Source organism: Phycodurus eques, chromosome 13 (assembly GCF_024500275.1).
Source record: "Phycodurus eques isolate BA_2022a chromosome 13, UOR_Pequ_1.1, whole genome shotgun sequence".
NCBI classification, from domain to species: domain Eukaryota; kingdom Metazoa; phylum Chordata; class Actinopteri; order Syngnathiformes; family Syngnathidae; genus Phycodurus; species Phycodurus eques.
The window spans coordinates 15,258,057-15,275,891 of record NC_084537.1 but is presented as its reverse complement, the minus strand read 5'-3'; the positions used below and the strand labels follow the sequence as shown (position 1 = coordinate 15,275,891).

The following is a 17,835-nucleotide window of genomic DNA, read 5'->3' as shown; positions in this document are numbered from 1 at the left end:
GTAGAATAGGTTTTGACTATTACAACTAATTAAATCAATTACTGAAAAGAGTCATATTTTTGTGTGGCTCATTTAAAACACTGCAGAACTTTACAGACTACCAGGGAACATATAAGTAAACAGACAACACTCAGACCTTCTGAGGTATGTACATGTTACTGTAATAACAAATGACATGATCTTGGTACCAAAATGTCCACAAAAGCCAATTTATTTATTTATTTAATATTTATTTATATTATATAACAGTTAGATATCAAAATATAAGTATTTTCAAAGTGATGGGTCATAAAATATTTTGCTCTCCACTTTATTAATGTACATATACAATGTATCTTAAAAACTGTAATACATAGACATACTTACTAAAATATCCGCAATACCTAACTTTATATTTAACTTTAGTACATATATGGATTAAAATCAATGCATTTGGAGCTATGAAGGAAAATATTTTTTTGGGCGACATCGTGGGTTTTGGGGCCACCATCTTGGAATTTTGGATGGCTAGTGGTATTTTAGAAGAGTAGGATTTGAATAATGTACCAAATCTCATGCTTGTATCACCATTTGAACAATCCTTCCACTTATCTGCTCCACTAGATAGGCGATTTATAGTCTTCAATTGACAGCACACACTTGTGTAATGCAAGAAAACAATATAATTGGAGAAAACTCAAACACAAAGAGCACATACAAAATCCACACAGAAAGATCTAAAATAATTACAAAACTATAACAAAGCAAAAATGCTAATAGGGCAGATTAAAAAAAGTTATTCATGCAAAGTATTCATTTGGCTCCAGGTATCAAATACTGGGTGCTTATTTAGTTTTACATTTTAATTCTACCCATTCATTTCAGATACATGCACTTGCAGAACAATTACCAAACCTTTCACTTATGTGCATTAAGCTGACAAAATAAAATTAAATGTAGAAATGTAATTATATAAAATGAAATTGGTTTCAGCATATTTAAATTACACACATTTGAGCATTACCTCGGTTTATTTTTGTTGTATAACACTCTACATTCTAAAATAAATTATTTTACAGCATCCAAACAACAAAAAATAAGGTGCAGATTCACATTTTTCACAAAGGATTGGTCAGTCTGATCTCTCGGGGTAGAAGAACGAACGTGGCTTCCTTGAGTAATACTGGTTCTGAGTATGTGATTTTCTCTGTATATATCTCTTCCATTTTAGTACATTGTAGTTGTAAGGCCCGAGAAAAGAACACAGTCCGTCCTCCGTCTACACAACCCCATCTATGCGATGTAGGTGTACATATTACGGTCTTCTGGAGTCCTTGCCAAGTATTCCCTCTCTATAAGTCCCTCTATGCGCTTTTTGATGACCACGGGGCTGGGGAGGAAGCGTGCCTGCAGCTGCTGAGTCACCTGAGCACACCCAAGTCACAGCGTGTCAAAAAGTGGCAATTTGAGCTGTCAATACCAGGAGAGGAATATTCACCTCGGCCACCAGGACGTTGTGCTGTATCTTCTTCCTGGACTTCATAATGCGCACTATGGCTGCCTCAATCATAACCTTCCTGTCGTCATCAACTTTCTGCTGTGTCTCTTTCCTCTCTGGGTCAGATTCACCTTGTTTAGCAGCGACTAGGAAGGATACAGGGTACAAGTTGATGTTCAAGGTATTTCTCTTTCTTGAGGCACAATTTCTTGAAAATGGAAAACACTTGATTAAATCTAGATTTGTATTTTAACTTGAACTCTACACAGAAATAAACATCCTCAGTTTTTCGACAGTCCCGACATGCAACATTTTGAGGTTACTAACTGGACAGAGCGTTAGAATGTCACGTGGCACAAGAACGCACACTCAATAACCACCGTACTTACTGTTTTTCCACCGAGTTTTTATATTCGTAGCTTAGAAGTGTTTTTCTTACAAATGTTTACTAGTTATAACATTTCAAGGTTATGAACAGTGGGCAATGAACTAGTTTGCACGCACGTTTAGTTATAGCCATCATTAGTTTATCCATTTCATTGTTTTACATTGATGGCCAATAAGTGCTTTTCATACAAATATTTACTATAATCATTACATTTTGTGGTAACTAACAGTGAGCAGGCGGCATGGTGAACGACTGGTTATAGCGTCAGCCTCACAGTTCTGAGGACCGGGGTTCAATCCCCGGCCCCGCCTGTGTGGAGTTTGCATGTTTTCCACGTGCCTGCGTGGGTTTTCTCCGGGCACTCCGGTTTCCTACCACATCCCAAAAACATGCATGAATTGTAGACTCTAAATTGCTCATAGGTGTGAATGTGAGTGCGAATGGTTGTTTGTTTGTATGTGCCCTGCGATTGGCTGGCAACCAGTTCAGGGTGTACCCCGCCTCCTGCCCAATGATAGCTGGGATAGGCTCCAGCACGCCCGTGACCCTAGTGAGGAGAAGCGGCTCAGAAAATGGATGGATGGATAACAGCGAGCAATCAACTAGTTTGCGCAGTAGCGTCAGAATACGTGGTCACCCAGCACATTCAGTTCCACCATACTTACTGAAGTTCTATTTAATTGCTTTACATTTATGGCCCATTACTTATAAGTAGTTACTGTAATTATAGCTTTTGAGTTTGCTAAGGTGTTAGTGTTAAACTATGATGCATTCTGACTCACAAATTCATGTTACGTCGCTGGTAATGAAACTATACCCGAGGATGTAATTGAATAAAAAAATAAAGTAAATATAATATTGAAGTACATGAATGAATTTGAAAAATCAACAGTTGAAAAAAAATAGGTGTCCATAATTATATAGGTGGTGCAGGTGCTATGCTCTAAATAGGGGTTGGTGCTGCGACTATGTCTTGTCATGCACACACACCTGTCTGTATTTTGACTCTGTGCACTTTGGCAGTAAACTGGTCATTGACTGTAAACACATGTCCGTTTTCAATCTCCTTGGACTTTGGCTCTTTGGTGAGAACTCTCTGCGTGGGCTTCCCGCAGGCTAGAGACTGCAATGCTCGCACTAACTCCCATCTGGGAATATCTGTCTCATTGTGGATCTCCTTTTAAAAAAAAAACAAAAAAAGTAGGTCGGGGGAATGCATAGCAATGTCACAGAAAGTCATCATTTAAGGTAAAGGATGAAGCTTTGGTTGCAACAAACCTCAAACGAGAAGCATTCTTTGTGGTTGAAGAGCATGAGGATGGTCATCTGGAATGTGGACACCTGCAGAATGGTCTTACGGGAGTTTGAACCGCTCATTTGGGCACCTCCCACGCTCGCTTCACAACCATCATCCTGGATACAGGAGTTGAGAAAGTTTTATACAACCTCCCAAGAAAATACATCCTCTAACAACGTGAAACATTACATTTTGATGCTCACTTTTTTCAAAGCGCCGTAGAAAGTCGCAATTAGATCTGCCCCACCCATGTGATGTTGCAGCGTGAGCTGTCTACCACTGTGTTTGGCGAGGTAAAACCTGCCAAAGAGAAGACTTGAGCCTCTAAGAACCAAATACCAACTAAAATCTGGTGACACGTCAGTTAAACATGTATTACCTTTTGAAGACCTCAAAAGCGTGCTGAGGGGAAAGAGGGATGGTGCATCTGGGTGTTGCTGACTGCGTGGGCCAGTAACCGGTAGTGAGGACTCGGACGGTCAAGTCCACGCCACATAGAGAGGCCTGAGAAAGATGGGGGCAAAGAATTTATTATTTATTAATTTTCCACTCAATGCCGTGGACGTTTACATTTCTCAACTGGAATCCAAACATTTATTGCCATCGACGTAGATTCGTCAAGTATGTTTACTGCCACCGACGTATGTTTTAGTCAAGTATGTTTTTCAGTGGGTAGGCATGGAATTAAGGTTTGTAAACCACTTTCATGTCTAACAGATCCCTGTTAGTGGTGGTATTGCATCGCTTTGGAGTTGAGGTTAGCACAGATTTTGAGTAAAAGTCTTACCGACGTGACGTGTACGTGTCGTCTGAACTCATCCATGGTGGTGTTGGAGATGGTCATATCTCGAAACATCCCTTCTAGCTTTGAGGTGAACTGACAGCCACATTCTGTCTGCGAAGAGCAAAGACGATGAGCCGGACAACTGGACTAGTGATGTTAAGAAAACCGACCTTCTCTTACTTTGAGCTTGGAGATCATGCTCTTCTCTAAATCGTCCGAGACGCTCTTGTTGCTCAGCAGTCTGCGGCCCAGATGCTGCTTGTAGTACCTTTCAAAAACATCTTTCTCTTGCAGAAACCTGAACAACACCATGGTCTTGTCCAGAATCAACTCCACCTCCTGTTCTGTCAACTTAATAAGAATACCAAAGAGAAAAATAATAAAATAAGTTGCTTTTAGGATGATGGATGTGATAATTCGTTCGGCATACCCCTCGTACTCCTTTCTTGAGCTTATCGTCGATGAAAAGTGATAGGTACTCTGGTGAGCGGGAGTTGAGATTGAGGAAATACTCAAAGTCTCCTGCTATGGTTTGTTTGAATAGTTTGTCATTGTTAAAAGACTTGTGCAGGAAATGGTCAAACACCGTCTTCAGGTTTAGCAGGCCCTGTTAAGGAGGCAACAGCAGTCAGTCGTATAAGTTCCGTCATTGTTGTTTTTTTCAAGAGTATTAAAGTCATGTTTTGATTTTGGAAAGTCTGAAATTTCTGATCAGGCAAAGTGCATTAAACAACTCAAGGGTCAAATTGACATATGGTATTTCACGGTTATGAACAGGATGCGGCATGCTCAGTTACGTCGATACTGTTTTTCATTAGAGTTTTTTGTGTTTGCTGTTTTGATTGATGGCCTAAGTGTTTTTCATACAAATATTGACTGTAATCATAAATTCACTACGGTGCTAGTATAGGTTAGTTTTGGACAATGACGTGATCTAATGTGCAAATTCACTGCCATGAGGACAGAATTCCAATGTAAACCAAGGACGCCGACATACTAATTTCAGCGCGATGCAGTAACGGGACATCCCTCGGCACAATAAAAACGCTAAATTATATTGGTGGTACTAGATATTGAACATGGTAATCACAGTACAGTGGAACGTCAGTTTTATTATTCCCTAGTTTTCGATAAGATTTTTTTTCATCTAAATTTTGCCCCACTTTTTGCAGATCCAATTGGTTTTCATACAAAAAAAACCCATGTGACATGGCCATTAATTTCCCATAATCGATGTGCATTCATACAAGGCATTTTATAAGTTGTGTAACAAGGGTTTATCAGACAGCAAGCCGTGTTCCACAATTCGCAGTCCCCTGTAGAGGTGTCAAATTAATTGATTAATCAACAACTAATCGATCAGCAAATTAATCGCCAACTATTTTGATAATTGATTAATCATTTATAGAGCCACTGTTTAACTTAAAATTGTCCAAATCCTCTGATTTCAGCCTCTCAAAAGTAAATATTCTCTGATTTCTTTTGTCCTTCAGTGATTATCGTTTATGTTTAAGCAAAATAAGAAACTTGCAAATGTTTGCTTTTACTTTTGTAAAAAATTATCAACATTTTCACTATTTTCTGACATGCTATGGACCAAACCATAATTAAATCATAATAAATTTATGGAAAAAATAAAAGTTAGTTCAATCTATTACGAAAAAAAAAAAAAAAAAGTTATTTGCAGCCCTAGTATTTTGCATGAATCAGTACCCAAGAAGTAGCTCTCAGTTTCAAAAAGGTTGGCGAGTACATCACTCCCTCTCATGTGATATTGTTAATTGTTTATTTGGTTTTGTTTGAATTATACAAAAATAATTGGTGAATAAACAGTAATTGGAAAATCTTGCAATCTAATTGAATGCAAAATAATTTTTTATCCGATTTTTGATTATTCGATGGAATAATCGATACAATTGAGTCAAAAAAATATTCAATAGTGACAGCCGTGGTCCCCTGTGAAAAGCAAATAGTGGAGTTTCACTGCACTTGTACTTGATTTGGGGGAAAAAAAAAGGATATTGATGCATCGCTAAATATTTCCCAGTTGAATGTAGCGTTTGCTTTCCCTGTCAGTATACCTGTATATAGTCGACTGGGTTTTTGCCCTCTCCTTCCTCTGATACTAGAGCCCTGCCCTGCTCTCTCAAGTACAAGCTCATACAATCACACATTGTTTTTAGGCCATTTGGTACACGGCTGAACAGCTTGTACATGCACAAAAGGTCTGTGGGCAGAAGCAAGGAGAACACAAATAAGTGAAATAGTTTACGTAGGACAAATTCCAAGGTTACTCTACCTTCTGTTATGCCATTGTGGAGCATGTGGACCATGCCGGAGTTCTCCATCTCCACTATGGTTTTCATATGTTTAGTTATCAGCTCCCTTTCAACCACCTTGACAATTGACTCCTCCGTTGACTTGTCTAAGCAATGTTTGACCCGCTCGATCTCCTCGTTGATTCTGGCCTCCACCTTCTTGATGTAGATGCTGGTGCTGTTTTCTGTGAGAAACCTTTGGCTTTCCATCTAATCGGGCCAATATGGGCTGTTACTTTAATGTCGACTCCGGGTACCCTCAAGACGACACAGGCACCCGGAAGCAACTCACCTGGTAGAATTCGGCTGACATTTCTAAGAATGGACGCTCAAAGTCTTCCTCATACACAATCCTGCTGTCAAGGCCGAGAATCATCAGCATCTGGCAGGTGTTTCTGATGGATCCCCTGCAATTAAAATGTTTACAGTCAATAATAATGCTTCTGGGAAAAACATACTATAGAAAATGTACTTTTTTTTAAAGGTTTGTATACAAATAGTTGGCTCTCATGAGTCCCTGTCCAACCATCAAGTGTGAAATTAAACAACCAAGTAAATCTCTTATCTGCCTTTTTCTGAAAATGTCTACTAACTGTTACGTAACAGTTGGGCGAATTTACACAATCCGCCTCTACCTATTACATGGGGGAGGCAGTGTCCCCTTAACGCTGCGCCTTTTTTGATAAGCGCCACATACCGGTACTTGGGAACTGTTTTAAAGTGTAAAAAAAAAATGTTCAGTAAGTGTCCTTTAAGGATACATGATGGCCACCTATGGGTGACCTCTAATACTTCTCCATACCTGTCCACAACTTCTCCCCTCCTCTCTCGTTTAATCATGTCCAGTAGCGTCTGCCATAGGTGTTCTCGAATGCAGCTGTAGTGAACCACCTGGTCTCTGAATACGATGACGCTGAGGTTGTACACATTCTCCACATTGTTTTGCTGAACATAAACTCGGTCCTGGAATTGCACAGTCCAGCACACAGGATCATTCATAAAATGTGTATGGTCTAACACAGAACACAGTACAAACATAACCTTGGGCCACCAACTGTACTGTACATATTATACCTACAGGGGCTTCTACAACATCCTATTTCAGATCCATGGGCATGTATTTGTTGTTCACGTCTACTGACGTTCACCAAACCCAGACTGATCCATAGATATTACCAGATTGGTGTAATTGGTCTATTTAAAGGAAACATTTCCACTGCTCCAGGCCAGTTGTGGCAAGCTTAGTTTACACCACTCCAACCACTGCTTGGTGTTTTGCTGAGGAGAGGAGAGCACTTACGGAACTCCTTTGAAATATTACGTGGTCAGAAACTTCCACTTTCAGTGATAGTACCCCATACATTTGATTTTGGAAAATAACGGGAAGACATTTCATGACTACAAACAACCCATTCCGTTCCAAATGACTGTACAAGAAAACTGGATGAGTTAATATGAATTCAACATTCTCGAGAAACTACATGGCTTCACTGCCATATAGAGGTGTGTGTTATCAATCTTGACTTCAATTAAATTGGCAAGCATCGTTAATTTTCACATAAAAATCTCCAACAATCAACAATCACGCAAACACGGCAGGTACAAATCAATTACGGTTATTCAGCACAGCATACAGGGACTCTTGTTCGACCCCAAACAAAACACGTCATACTTCCAGGTTGGTCAAGCTTTATATACAAAGGAAAAATCTATTTGCCAATGTATTAGAAGAATGAAAACATACTAAACATAAAAAAACAATATAAACGCCAACCACACTGCTTTGGGTTACGGATGCTTATGAGTGATGAGTGACTACATAAAAGGACATTCATAAACATTGCATAATCCTGCCTCCATACCATGTACATGAGGATGTCTCTAATCATGATGGTGGCAGTTTGATGGTCATTCCATTCTTGATTTAGTATTTGCAGACATTTGTTATTTAGACATTTGAGGACATCTTGTCGTACCTGTAAAAGGGATTATATTAATCAACGGTGAGGTTATATGCAAAGTCACAAGGGTATATTTCTTTACTTTGTTGATGAGATGCTCTGTGACAACCTCCCTTAGGCCTGTATAGAGCTTCTCCCCATGCTTGTGGAGCACCATGGTGTAGGCATTCCTGTACAGCTCTTCGAAGCTCAGCCCACTGTTGTTCTTCCTCTGGATCTCGTGGATGGCATTCTTTAGCAGGGCCCAGATATTTTCCACATACTTCTCATCCATTGTCATCTATAATGGTAAGGTGAAACCCACTGATATTACACACATAGGACATGCTGTGTTAAACGAGCTGTTTTCAGTGTATCTGTGTGTGGTTTGCCACCCCTTAGAGGGGGCAACAGGACTTGATGAGCAGGCACAGCAGCTTGAGATAAAACATTTTTGGAATCTGCTAAAGAAACGTCACCTAATTTCAAGACAAACTGGACAATTGTTTGTTTTGTATATATGAGATGCCCTTGCTGCCAATGTTCTCACTCACTGTTCCACACTTTCTGCTAGTTAACTGCCTTGTACACACCCACAAATTCATCTTGTAGAGGTGTGGCTAGAACAAGATCTGGCCACTATTTGAAACACAGGAGACTGCCTTTACGATAGATTTGCCTCCACTATGACAGGTTTTAAATTATTTCTTAAAAATCCACATCTTTTCCTTAGCATTTCCTGACCATGCATCAAGAGTTGCGAGCTTTATGTTTTTTTTATTTTTTTATTTGTTACCAAGGTTTTCAGTGTTTTATTAATTTTATAGTTTTATTGGGTGGCACGGTGACCGACTGGTGAGCACATCTGCCTCACAGTTCTGAGGACCGGGGTTCAAATTTTTGTTTGGAGTTTGCATGTTCTCCCTGTGCCTGCATGGCTTTTCTCTGGGTAATCAAGTTTCTTCCCACATCCCCAAAACATGTCTGGTAGGTTGATTGAAGACCTGTAGGTGTGAATGTGAGTGTGAATGGTTGTTTGTTTATATGTGCCCTGTGATTGGCTGGCGACCAGTTCAGGGTGTACCCTGCCTCTCACCCGAAGATAGCTGAGATAGGCTCCAGCACGCCCGCGACGAGAACATGCAAACTCCACACAGGTGGGACCGGGGATTGAACCCTGGTCCTCATAACTGTGAGGTAGACGCTCTAACCAGTCGTCCACCGTGCCACCTTGGCCAGACCCCCCCCCCCTTTTTTTTTTTAATGGTACAGATGAGAACATCTATACGGGTTGTCCTCATTAAGGTTGCGGGTTAGTTCTCGAGCCAACCCCACCTGACTTTAGCGACAGGCGGGGTAAATTCTAGACTGGTTGCCAGTAAATCGCAGGGCACATAAAACCATTCACTCACCCAATTATCACGCGCTTCTTTTTGGAATGTGGGAGGAAGCCGAAGAAAACCCACTCAAGCACAGGGAAAACATGCAAACGTCACACAGAAAGGCCGAAGTGAGATTTTAACCCCGACCCTCAGAACTGTGAGGTGGACTTGCTAACTAACCACTTGTCCACTATGTCCCAGATTTGAACACTGTACGTATTCATAAAGAAAAACCTGTTTTAAAGCATATGACTAAGTACAATGAATGAAAGGATGTTGCAGTAGATGGGTTGAACTGATGTGTCAAGCACAACTAAATGCTCTTCCACTAGATGGCAGAAAGTACCATCAATCTGTGATTCAACCTGTTGCCATTCAAACACAACAACTTTATGTTCAACTATACAGGCCCAGATTTCACTGTGTAAATGGAGAGGAGATCCTCGTTATTTCTATATATAATACATACTTTTTGTGACAATTCTGTCTGGTGGTATGCCATAAGATGTTTTGAATGTAAAAGATGTGCCTTGGATAAAGGTTGGGAAACACTAACATAGTATGTGGTTGAAACCTCATGGCACAAAAATATCACAAAAGGTTTATACACAGGTTAATTATATACATTCTGCCATCTAGCAGAGGAGCATTTAATTGTTGTCACTATGTCGCTTATATATATATATATATATATATATATATATATATATATATATATGTATGTATGAATAACAATACATTATTAATGGTAAATAAAAAATCAAAACTTTCATTCATTGCACTGTTTTGTATCCTTATACCTTGATTGCACAGGACGTTTACTGCATTTTAGTGTTTTATTATTCTTATTTTCCTTGTACTCATCATGCACAAGCCAAATTCATTGTGTACCACAGCTTGTCAAATCATTTTCTAACCAGGTGACAACTCACTAATATGGCCGACATGGCGTTCGTCCTGTTTGTGGTAGCTTTCACTTGTCACTTGGTCAGTATTGTATTATTTTTCTTTTTACATGCCAGTTGGGGAATCTGCTTGCACTTTTTTTTTTTTTTTTTTTTTGTAACTGTCTGGGAGCTGTCACATACTTACAGGGAAAGCGCGTATCCTCATTTTTGCTTCCTTCTTGGTTTCGCCTTTAAGATTAGACATGATTCTCATGGACATCTGATGACGCTCCCAAATAATAAGAGACAGCATTCGATGCGTTTGGGTGCTAGCTTTGTATAAGGACGCGCGCTGGGCGGACATTTTGCCTTTGTAACAAACGACATTATGGCGTCATAAGCTAGACTTGTAGAAAAATGACTACGTAGATGCTGCTCCTTTTTTTGGAAGGAGGTGGAACAATAACGAATGATACCTGTCGCTTCCACCAATAATGCATTCTGCGATATATGGTTTAAAAAGAAAAGGAAAGAAAAGAAAAGAAACCTTAACCCGTCGTATAAGATCAACAAGAGCGACAGGGAAAAAAATCTAAATAAATGAGAAACATAACAGACCAATTACGTGTAGAAATGAAGGTCTCGCGAGATTCTGCGTGTCAACAGTGGCAGGTGCCAGGAAAGCCAAACCGAAGTGGTGTCACATGAGGCTAAAATGAAGTGAAAAGAACAAAAAATCTTCAACGGAAATCCGGTAAGTATGTTGTTGTTGTCAACTACTGCACATTGTTAAAACTAAAGACTTTCTGACATGACAGGAGAAAATTGTGCCCTCAATAACATGTGCACAAAGTGCTAAATTGAGGCCACGTGTAAGGTATAAGGTGTGCACTAAGTACCAACTTGTGGCCTTGAAGTAGGTATAATATGTGCACAAAATACATAACAATAATAATAGAGTTATAAAAAGAAAAACCTTCCATCACAGTAGAACATTGACTTTTTGATTTAACTTCATGACTTTTAAAAAATGTAATACTGTATAATGATGCTCTTGTCAGAAGCAGTAGCACTGCTGTTCGTGTCAGCCGAGTATAGAGATGAAATGGAGTGAGACGAGTGACACTTCATCACAAAGATAAATGTGTGTATAAAAGCGGTTCAAATGGTAAACTATATGAAATGTTAATTAATTTTCTGATCAATTAAAGTAAAGGTGTTGAGATGATTCACTTATTTGATAATCATCAAGAAGGATCTTAAGGACTTTATGAAGAATTTGATCAAATTCAAACTTTTTAGTTGACGATAAACATTAATATTCCAAATCTTTGGTGGTAAATATTAGTAGGCTAACTTTAGCTGTCAGATAATTGCAACAGATTTCAAAAGCGGCACAAAGTGGTCTAATTTACTGAAAGGGGTCGGGGGAAGCCGTGACTATGTTAGCCTTTGATCCCCAAATGACTAGCTAGCTACACCCTGCATCAAGTCAGTGCTGCCGCCACGGCTCAGCATGACAACCAAAGTGGGATTAGCAACTCTTACATTGATAATTGCGAGAACTAATGCGAATTGCGGGACATTGACCATCGACACTTCAAACGTAGCCTATGTCGTAATAAATATGCATGCTTCAATTCGGTACCAAGTGGCTTTTGTCTTCCCCGATTCGCCTCTCCCTGCAGAGAGCCCGTGAGCCTGACTGTTTAGAACCAGCAGCGGCTGTTCGGCGGATTGAAGCATTTTACGAAGCAGGGGAAAACGACTAAACCATTAACAGCGTTCATACACAGCAGAATGAGTGCGCTCACTTGAACTTTAATCAGGATGGGCTTTTGAGTTTTGATGCAGGCCATTTTGTTTCGACGGCGTGGAAAATGCTTTGCCACATCCTGTTTCAAGCCATTGGCGCGGTGGCGAATGGACAACAAGAACCCTGCAGAAGCACCGCAAAGAGTTAACTCGGTAAGGTTTAAATCAACTCTCAGACAAGGAGGAGGAAATCAAAGGGAAGAAAACAACAAAATAGACGATTAAAATGCCGAGACACGTTGTGGCACTAAAACTGACACATACAAACTGAACACTTCACCGAGGATATTTTGAATGACACCCTGCGACAATTTGATGCCACTGTCAAGTCAATGAAGACTGACAGAGTACAGCGTTGCCAGTCTGAGAGCTTGCATGAACCATCACATAGGTGATGAATTTAATATCGTTAGTCTAATAGCATAATTCTCATTAAAAAACTTACAATGTTAATAAGAAATACAAGTGTGCTTGCTAAACATTGTTTTTCATTAATCAAAATATTATTAAGGCAGTTATGGTATTAGGCTAAGGATATAATGTATATGATCATCTATTTACTCAAATGTTACAAATTTTTTTTAGAATTTTTTTTTTTACCAAGAATTCTGGAAATTAGGGTCTGGAAAAAGTATGGAATTTTGATATCTCAAATGTGTAGGAACCCTGTCAAAAGGGATGTCATCTTCTTGACTTGAATTACGCTGCATCTCTTCAGTCGTGGTACTACAGTGAAGCTGCACAACTATAATTCCGACTTCGAGAAGTATTAAAAAAATTATTTTAAGTAACATCTAAGTGTTTGTATTTTCAAAATGTTTGTAAAATGAATGTTTCCCAGTAGTCCGTGATATAGTGGGGTGTGAACGATAAACTGCAAAATCATAGGGGAACACCGTAGTTGCCAGATCACATGCTGCAGTAGCAAGTTAGCATCACCAAAGGTCAATGATTTATTTTTTTCCCCTTTCATTTGCAAGTGGTTACATCGTTTTAAATTTCATCGTTGCGCTGCAAATATGACACTACAGGCGACAGGACAAAATGCCGCTCCCCTCAGAGTCTCGCACTCATCATTTTAGCCAAGTTGCTGTTGACCTGGCGCCAGCGGCACAAAACAGGACAAGTAATTTAATTTACTTCTGCTGTCGACCTTGAAACGGGGAATGTAGGCTAGTGGAATCCCAATGGGGAGGAGGATTGTCACACATAATCTCCAAGCATCTAAAGGAATACCTTTTCTCCCTAGTATGTGCAAGAGATATGATGTTACTAGTAATTTACTTAGATTTCTGTTTTCTCAAATGTTACAGAAAGATGTGGACCTCATTCTAATGATCTCATGAGGATTATTAAATATAACTTTGAGGGGATGGCTAATACTGTATGCTTAAACTGTCCCTTCTCACAACATTACATTGAAACAAACTTCCCTATCATGATGTATATATATATATATATATATATATATATATATATGTATTTATATTTATATATTGTATATATTAGGTCCCCTGCTGGACCCCCTGCAGTTTGCCTACCAAGCGAACAGGTCTGCGGATGATGCAGTCAACATGGCACTGCACTTCATCCTAGAACACCTCGACAGTGCAGGGACCTACGCGAGGATCCTGTTCGTGGACTTCAGCTCAGCGTTCAACACCATCATCCCTGAACTCCTTTCAACCAAGCTTCTCCAGCTCAGCGTCTCACCTGCCATCTGCCAGTGGATTTACAGCTTTCTGACGGGCAGGACACAGCAGGTCAGGCTGGGGGAGGCCACCTCATCCACACGCAGCATCAGCACTGGGGCGCCCCAAGGTTGTGTCCTCTCTCCGCTGCTCTTCTCTCTCTACACGAACGACTGCACCTCAGCGAACCCGACTGTCAAGCTCCTGACGTTTGCAGATGACACCACTGTCATCGGCCTCATCAAGGACGGTGACGAGTCTGCATATCGACAGGAAGCGGAGCGGCTGGAGCTGTGGTGCGGCCGACACAATCTGGAGCTGAACACGCTCAAGACGGTAGAGATGATCGTGGACTTCAGGAGGCATCCTTCGCCACAGCTGCCCCTCACGTTGTCCAGCTGCCTTGTGTCAACCGTCGAGACCTTCAAGTTCCTGGGAATAACAATCTCTCAGGACCTGAAGTGGGCGAACAACATCAACTCCGTCCTCAAAAAGGCCCAGCAGAGGATGTACTTCCTGCGGCTTCTGAGAAAGCACGGCCTGCCACTGGAGCTGCTGAGACAGTTCTACACAGCGGTCATCGAATCAGTCCTGTGTTCTTCCATCACAGTCTGGTTTGGTGCTGCTACAAAAAAGGACAAACTCCGACTGCAACGGACAATCAAAACTGCTGAAAGGATTGTCGGTACCCCCCTAACCACCATTGAGGGCATGCACGCTGCCAGAACTAAGACAAGGGCGTGCAAAATCCTCTCGGACCGTCTGCACCCCGGTCACCAGCTCTTCCAGCTCCTTCCCTCAGGTAGGCGCTACCGATCAACGCAAACTAGAACTAGTAGACATTCCAACAGCTTCTTCCCTCCCTCGATCAACTTCTTAAACACCTAACCTATAATTCCATTACAACAAGCTGGGAATTTTTTGACTTGAGTTCGTTGTCACATTTCTGTGGGGCCAATTATGTATTACTCGTGCACTCACTGTAGTTGTCTCGCCATGCTGCACTATTTGCATATACTGGCCACTCATGCCAGAGTAGCATCTGCTCCATTTGCACACTGATTGAGGAGTATCTGTAACATTTGCACAACCAAAAATTGTCCCAGATGATCGCACTACTCGTCACTTTAAACCGCATACACTCCTTGAAGTCTCAGCGCCCTTTGCACAATGGTCATTGGACCGGACTATTGCAATATTAGTCGTTCGAACTGCTCTAAGTGCTAGAGGACTCTGCATCTTTTTGCACAATTGTTTTTTGTCAATGTCTTTATGTCCCCAAAGTGTTCTGTAAATTGACTGTCTGTTGTACGAGAGCGGCTCCAACTACCGGAGACAAATTCCTTGTGTGCTTGGACATACTTGGCAAATAAAGATGATTCTGATTCTGATGTGTGTGTGTGTGTGTGTGTGTGTGTGTGTGTGTGTGTGTGTGTGTGTGTGTGTGTGTGTGTGTGTGTGTGTGTGTGTGTGTGTGTGTGTGTGTGTGTGTGTGTGTGTGTGTGTGTGTGTGTGTGTGTGTGTGTGTGTGTGTGTGTGTGTGTGTGTGTGTGTGTGTGTGTGTGTGTGTGTGTGTGTGTGTGTTAAGTATTGGCGGCACGGTGGACGACTGGTTAGAGCGTCAGCCTCACAGTTCTGAGGACCCGGGTTCAATCCCCGGCCCCGACTGTGTGGAGTTTGCATGTTCTCCTTGTGCCTGTGTGGGTTTTCCCCGGGCACTCCGGTTTCCTCCCACATCCCAAAAACATGCATAAATTGGAGACTCTAAATTGCCCGTAGGTGTGACTGTGAGTGCGAATGGTTGTTTGTTTTTGTATGTGCTCTGCAATTGGCTGGCAACCAGTTCGGGGTAGACCCCGCCTCCTGCCCGATGGCGGCTGGGATGGGCTCCAGCACGCCCGCGGCCCTAGTGAGGAGAAGCGGCTCAGAAAATGGATGGATGGATGTTAAATATTGTACAATATAGAAATGAGTGAAACATTTTGTGATGCAAAAGACAACAGCGCGTTCGCTAACATATCACTGGCTTAGCCTTTGTGCATACAGTACTGTTTGTGTTCCCTGTGTATCCCGCTAGCCCAAAGTTACTGCCACGCTTCACAGTGCACCATGTTGTTCAACAACTGACACCTCCCGTGTCCAAAATGTATTCGTTAACCGGGTCCTTCGTAAACCACAGGCAATAATGTAAATTTATTTAATTCGATCCAGGGGCAAATTGTCATCATCATAAAATTGTTATCTGTACAGGCAACATTTAAAGTGTGCTAATCAATCAATCGATCAATCAATCAATCTGCTTTATTTACACAATTAAGTTTCAGGCATATGAAAACATGATGCATAATTTAACGTAATAAAATACAAATATAGAGAGTTACCATTCATTCATACGTGAAGAGTCTTTAACTAAATGAAGAAACATAACTCAAATAAAACTGAAACTACTCGAAATATACTGCACCACAGCTGACTTCTTTTCCTGTTTTTTTTTTGTGTTATTAATACGTATCATCGACTTGGCGTTCAGTGGTATTGTACTTGAGCAGCCAGGACAGATAAGTGTACAGTATCACTTTCAAGCCTATGGTACTGCTACATTTCTGTCTTCAGACAGCAAACTAGCTGAAACCGAATCAACAGATTCATACTTAGCACACTACATTTTGCCTCAATTGCTTCAAAACAAAAGTAATGAACAAACAATTGCACACAATCAGCTGGATTCATTTTATTAGTCAGCCCTGTCCATCCTGTGGAGTAAGATGTGAAAGGAAGAAAGAAAAAGAAAACCCCACTTGTTGAAGTAATCGTTTAGATCGGGGTGGGCAAACTTGTGATCGAGAGCCATATTTTATTTTAATTGTTTTTTAATTCTTAATTAATTATGATTATTTTACCAATTAATAAAATACTCTAAAATGTAAAAGTATATTTTATTTGCAATAAATAAATTAACCAATTGTTTAATGCAATAAATGAATACAAACTAAATTTTAACAGGTAAAAAATACATTTTAATGAACTAATTTTAGGAAAAAATGCAGCAAATATTTCAGGCCTCTTGATAATGTAAATGCTCAGTGGGACGGATTAAAGAACCGATTGGTGCATACCTTGCCCACCCAGGTTTCAGATTCTCTTGGAAGTGAAGAAATTGCAACCTCGTGACCTTCGTTTTATGTGACTTTTGAAGCTTAGATGAACTCCAATTTGAATTCACTATAATTGTATGAGTTTAGGTGCATTCAAATTAGTATTCTTCTCTTGACTAGTTCTTCCTCTCGTATTTCCGAGTGGTTTTGGATACATCATGCTGCTTGGTGTGGGAATGTGGTGGTGGTGGGGGGGGCTGGGAGGGGAGAGAGAGAGAGAAAGAGAGACGGCTCACAGTAATATGAGAACTTAAGTAGCAATTCATGGTGAGGAAGTAAAAAACAAAACAAAAATACAGATAATACGTGATGTTTTGTGCATGGGTACCAGCAAATAGATGGTGCGCATAAAACATGGGTGAAAGGGAATTCCTGATTTTGGGGGTGCGTATTATACTCGAGAGCATATTATACATGAGAAATTCTGAATACATTTTAATTGAATCATTATTTAAGTATGTTTTGTTAATTTTCATATATTTAAGTGCAATGTTAATGTTTGAACTGTGTATAATGTTACAGTGACATTCAATATTATAATTTTTAGGAATAAAGCCTTTTAGGCCTATTATACTATGGTATTTTAATGTTGGGCATGATGGTGTTACTTGGTGAAAAAATTGAGAGAACCACCAGTTTATTGTATATCGTGCAGCCATTTAAAGCCTATTAGATGACTTTCAAGATGGCTGGCTAAATCT

The 17,835-nt window shown here is 40.4% G+C and overlaps 1 protein-coding gene across 3 annotated transcripts; it reads right to left on the bottom strand.

Annotated features, from left to right (window-relative positions):
- Positions 1-922: 922 nt before the first annotated feature.
- LOC133411266 (cullin-3-B-like) lies at positions 923-14,084 on the bottom strand. 3 transcript variants are annotated; one of them, XM_061693389.1, is made up of 16 exons: positions 10,679-10,982; positions 8,308-8,505; positions 8,127-8,240; positions 7,067-7,227; positions 6,557-6,671; positions 6,246-6,474; positions 6,028-6,173; positions 4,377-4,553; positions 4,127-4,297; positions 3,950-4,057; positions 3,542-3,666; positions 3,366-3,462; positions 3,144-3,278; positions 2,856-3,042; positions 1,478-1,623; positions 923-1,404 (listed from the first exon to the last, which is right to left on the bottom strand). In XM_061693389.1, exons 1-16 carry the CDS (start codon positions 10,835-10,837, stop codon positions 1,273-1,275), a joined length of 2,400 nt encoding a protein of 799 aa, XP_061549373.1. In that variant the 5' UTR covers positions 10,838-10,982; the 3' UTR covers positions 923-1,272. The 3 variants fall into 3 exon arrangements, with proteins under 3 accessions (XP_061549373.1, XP_061549374.1, XP_061549372.1); XM_061693390.1 differs by lacking the exon at positions 10,679-10,982 and adding an exon at positions 14,002-14,084 and having other exon boundaries at positions 6,028-6,474; XM_061693388.1 differs by having other exon boundaries at positions 6,028-6,474.
- Positions 14,085-17,835: the final 3,751 nt, after the last annotated feature.

Coding starts and splice junctions, on each gene's coding strand:
- LOC133411266 (XM_061693388.1), bottom strand. CDS start 10,837: ATGTCCGCCCAGCGCGCGTCCTTATACAAAGCTAGCACCCAAACGCAT. Junction 3,463..3,541: donor GCTTTTGAGGTCTTCAAAAG/GTAATACATGTT, acceptor TCTCTTTGGCAG/GTTTTACCTCGCCAAACACA. Junction 3,279..3,365: donor TCTACGGCGCTTTGAAAAAA/GTGAGCATCAAA, acceptor TCCTGTATCCAG/GATGATGGTTGTGAAGCGAG.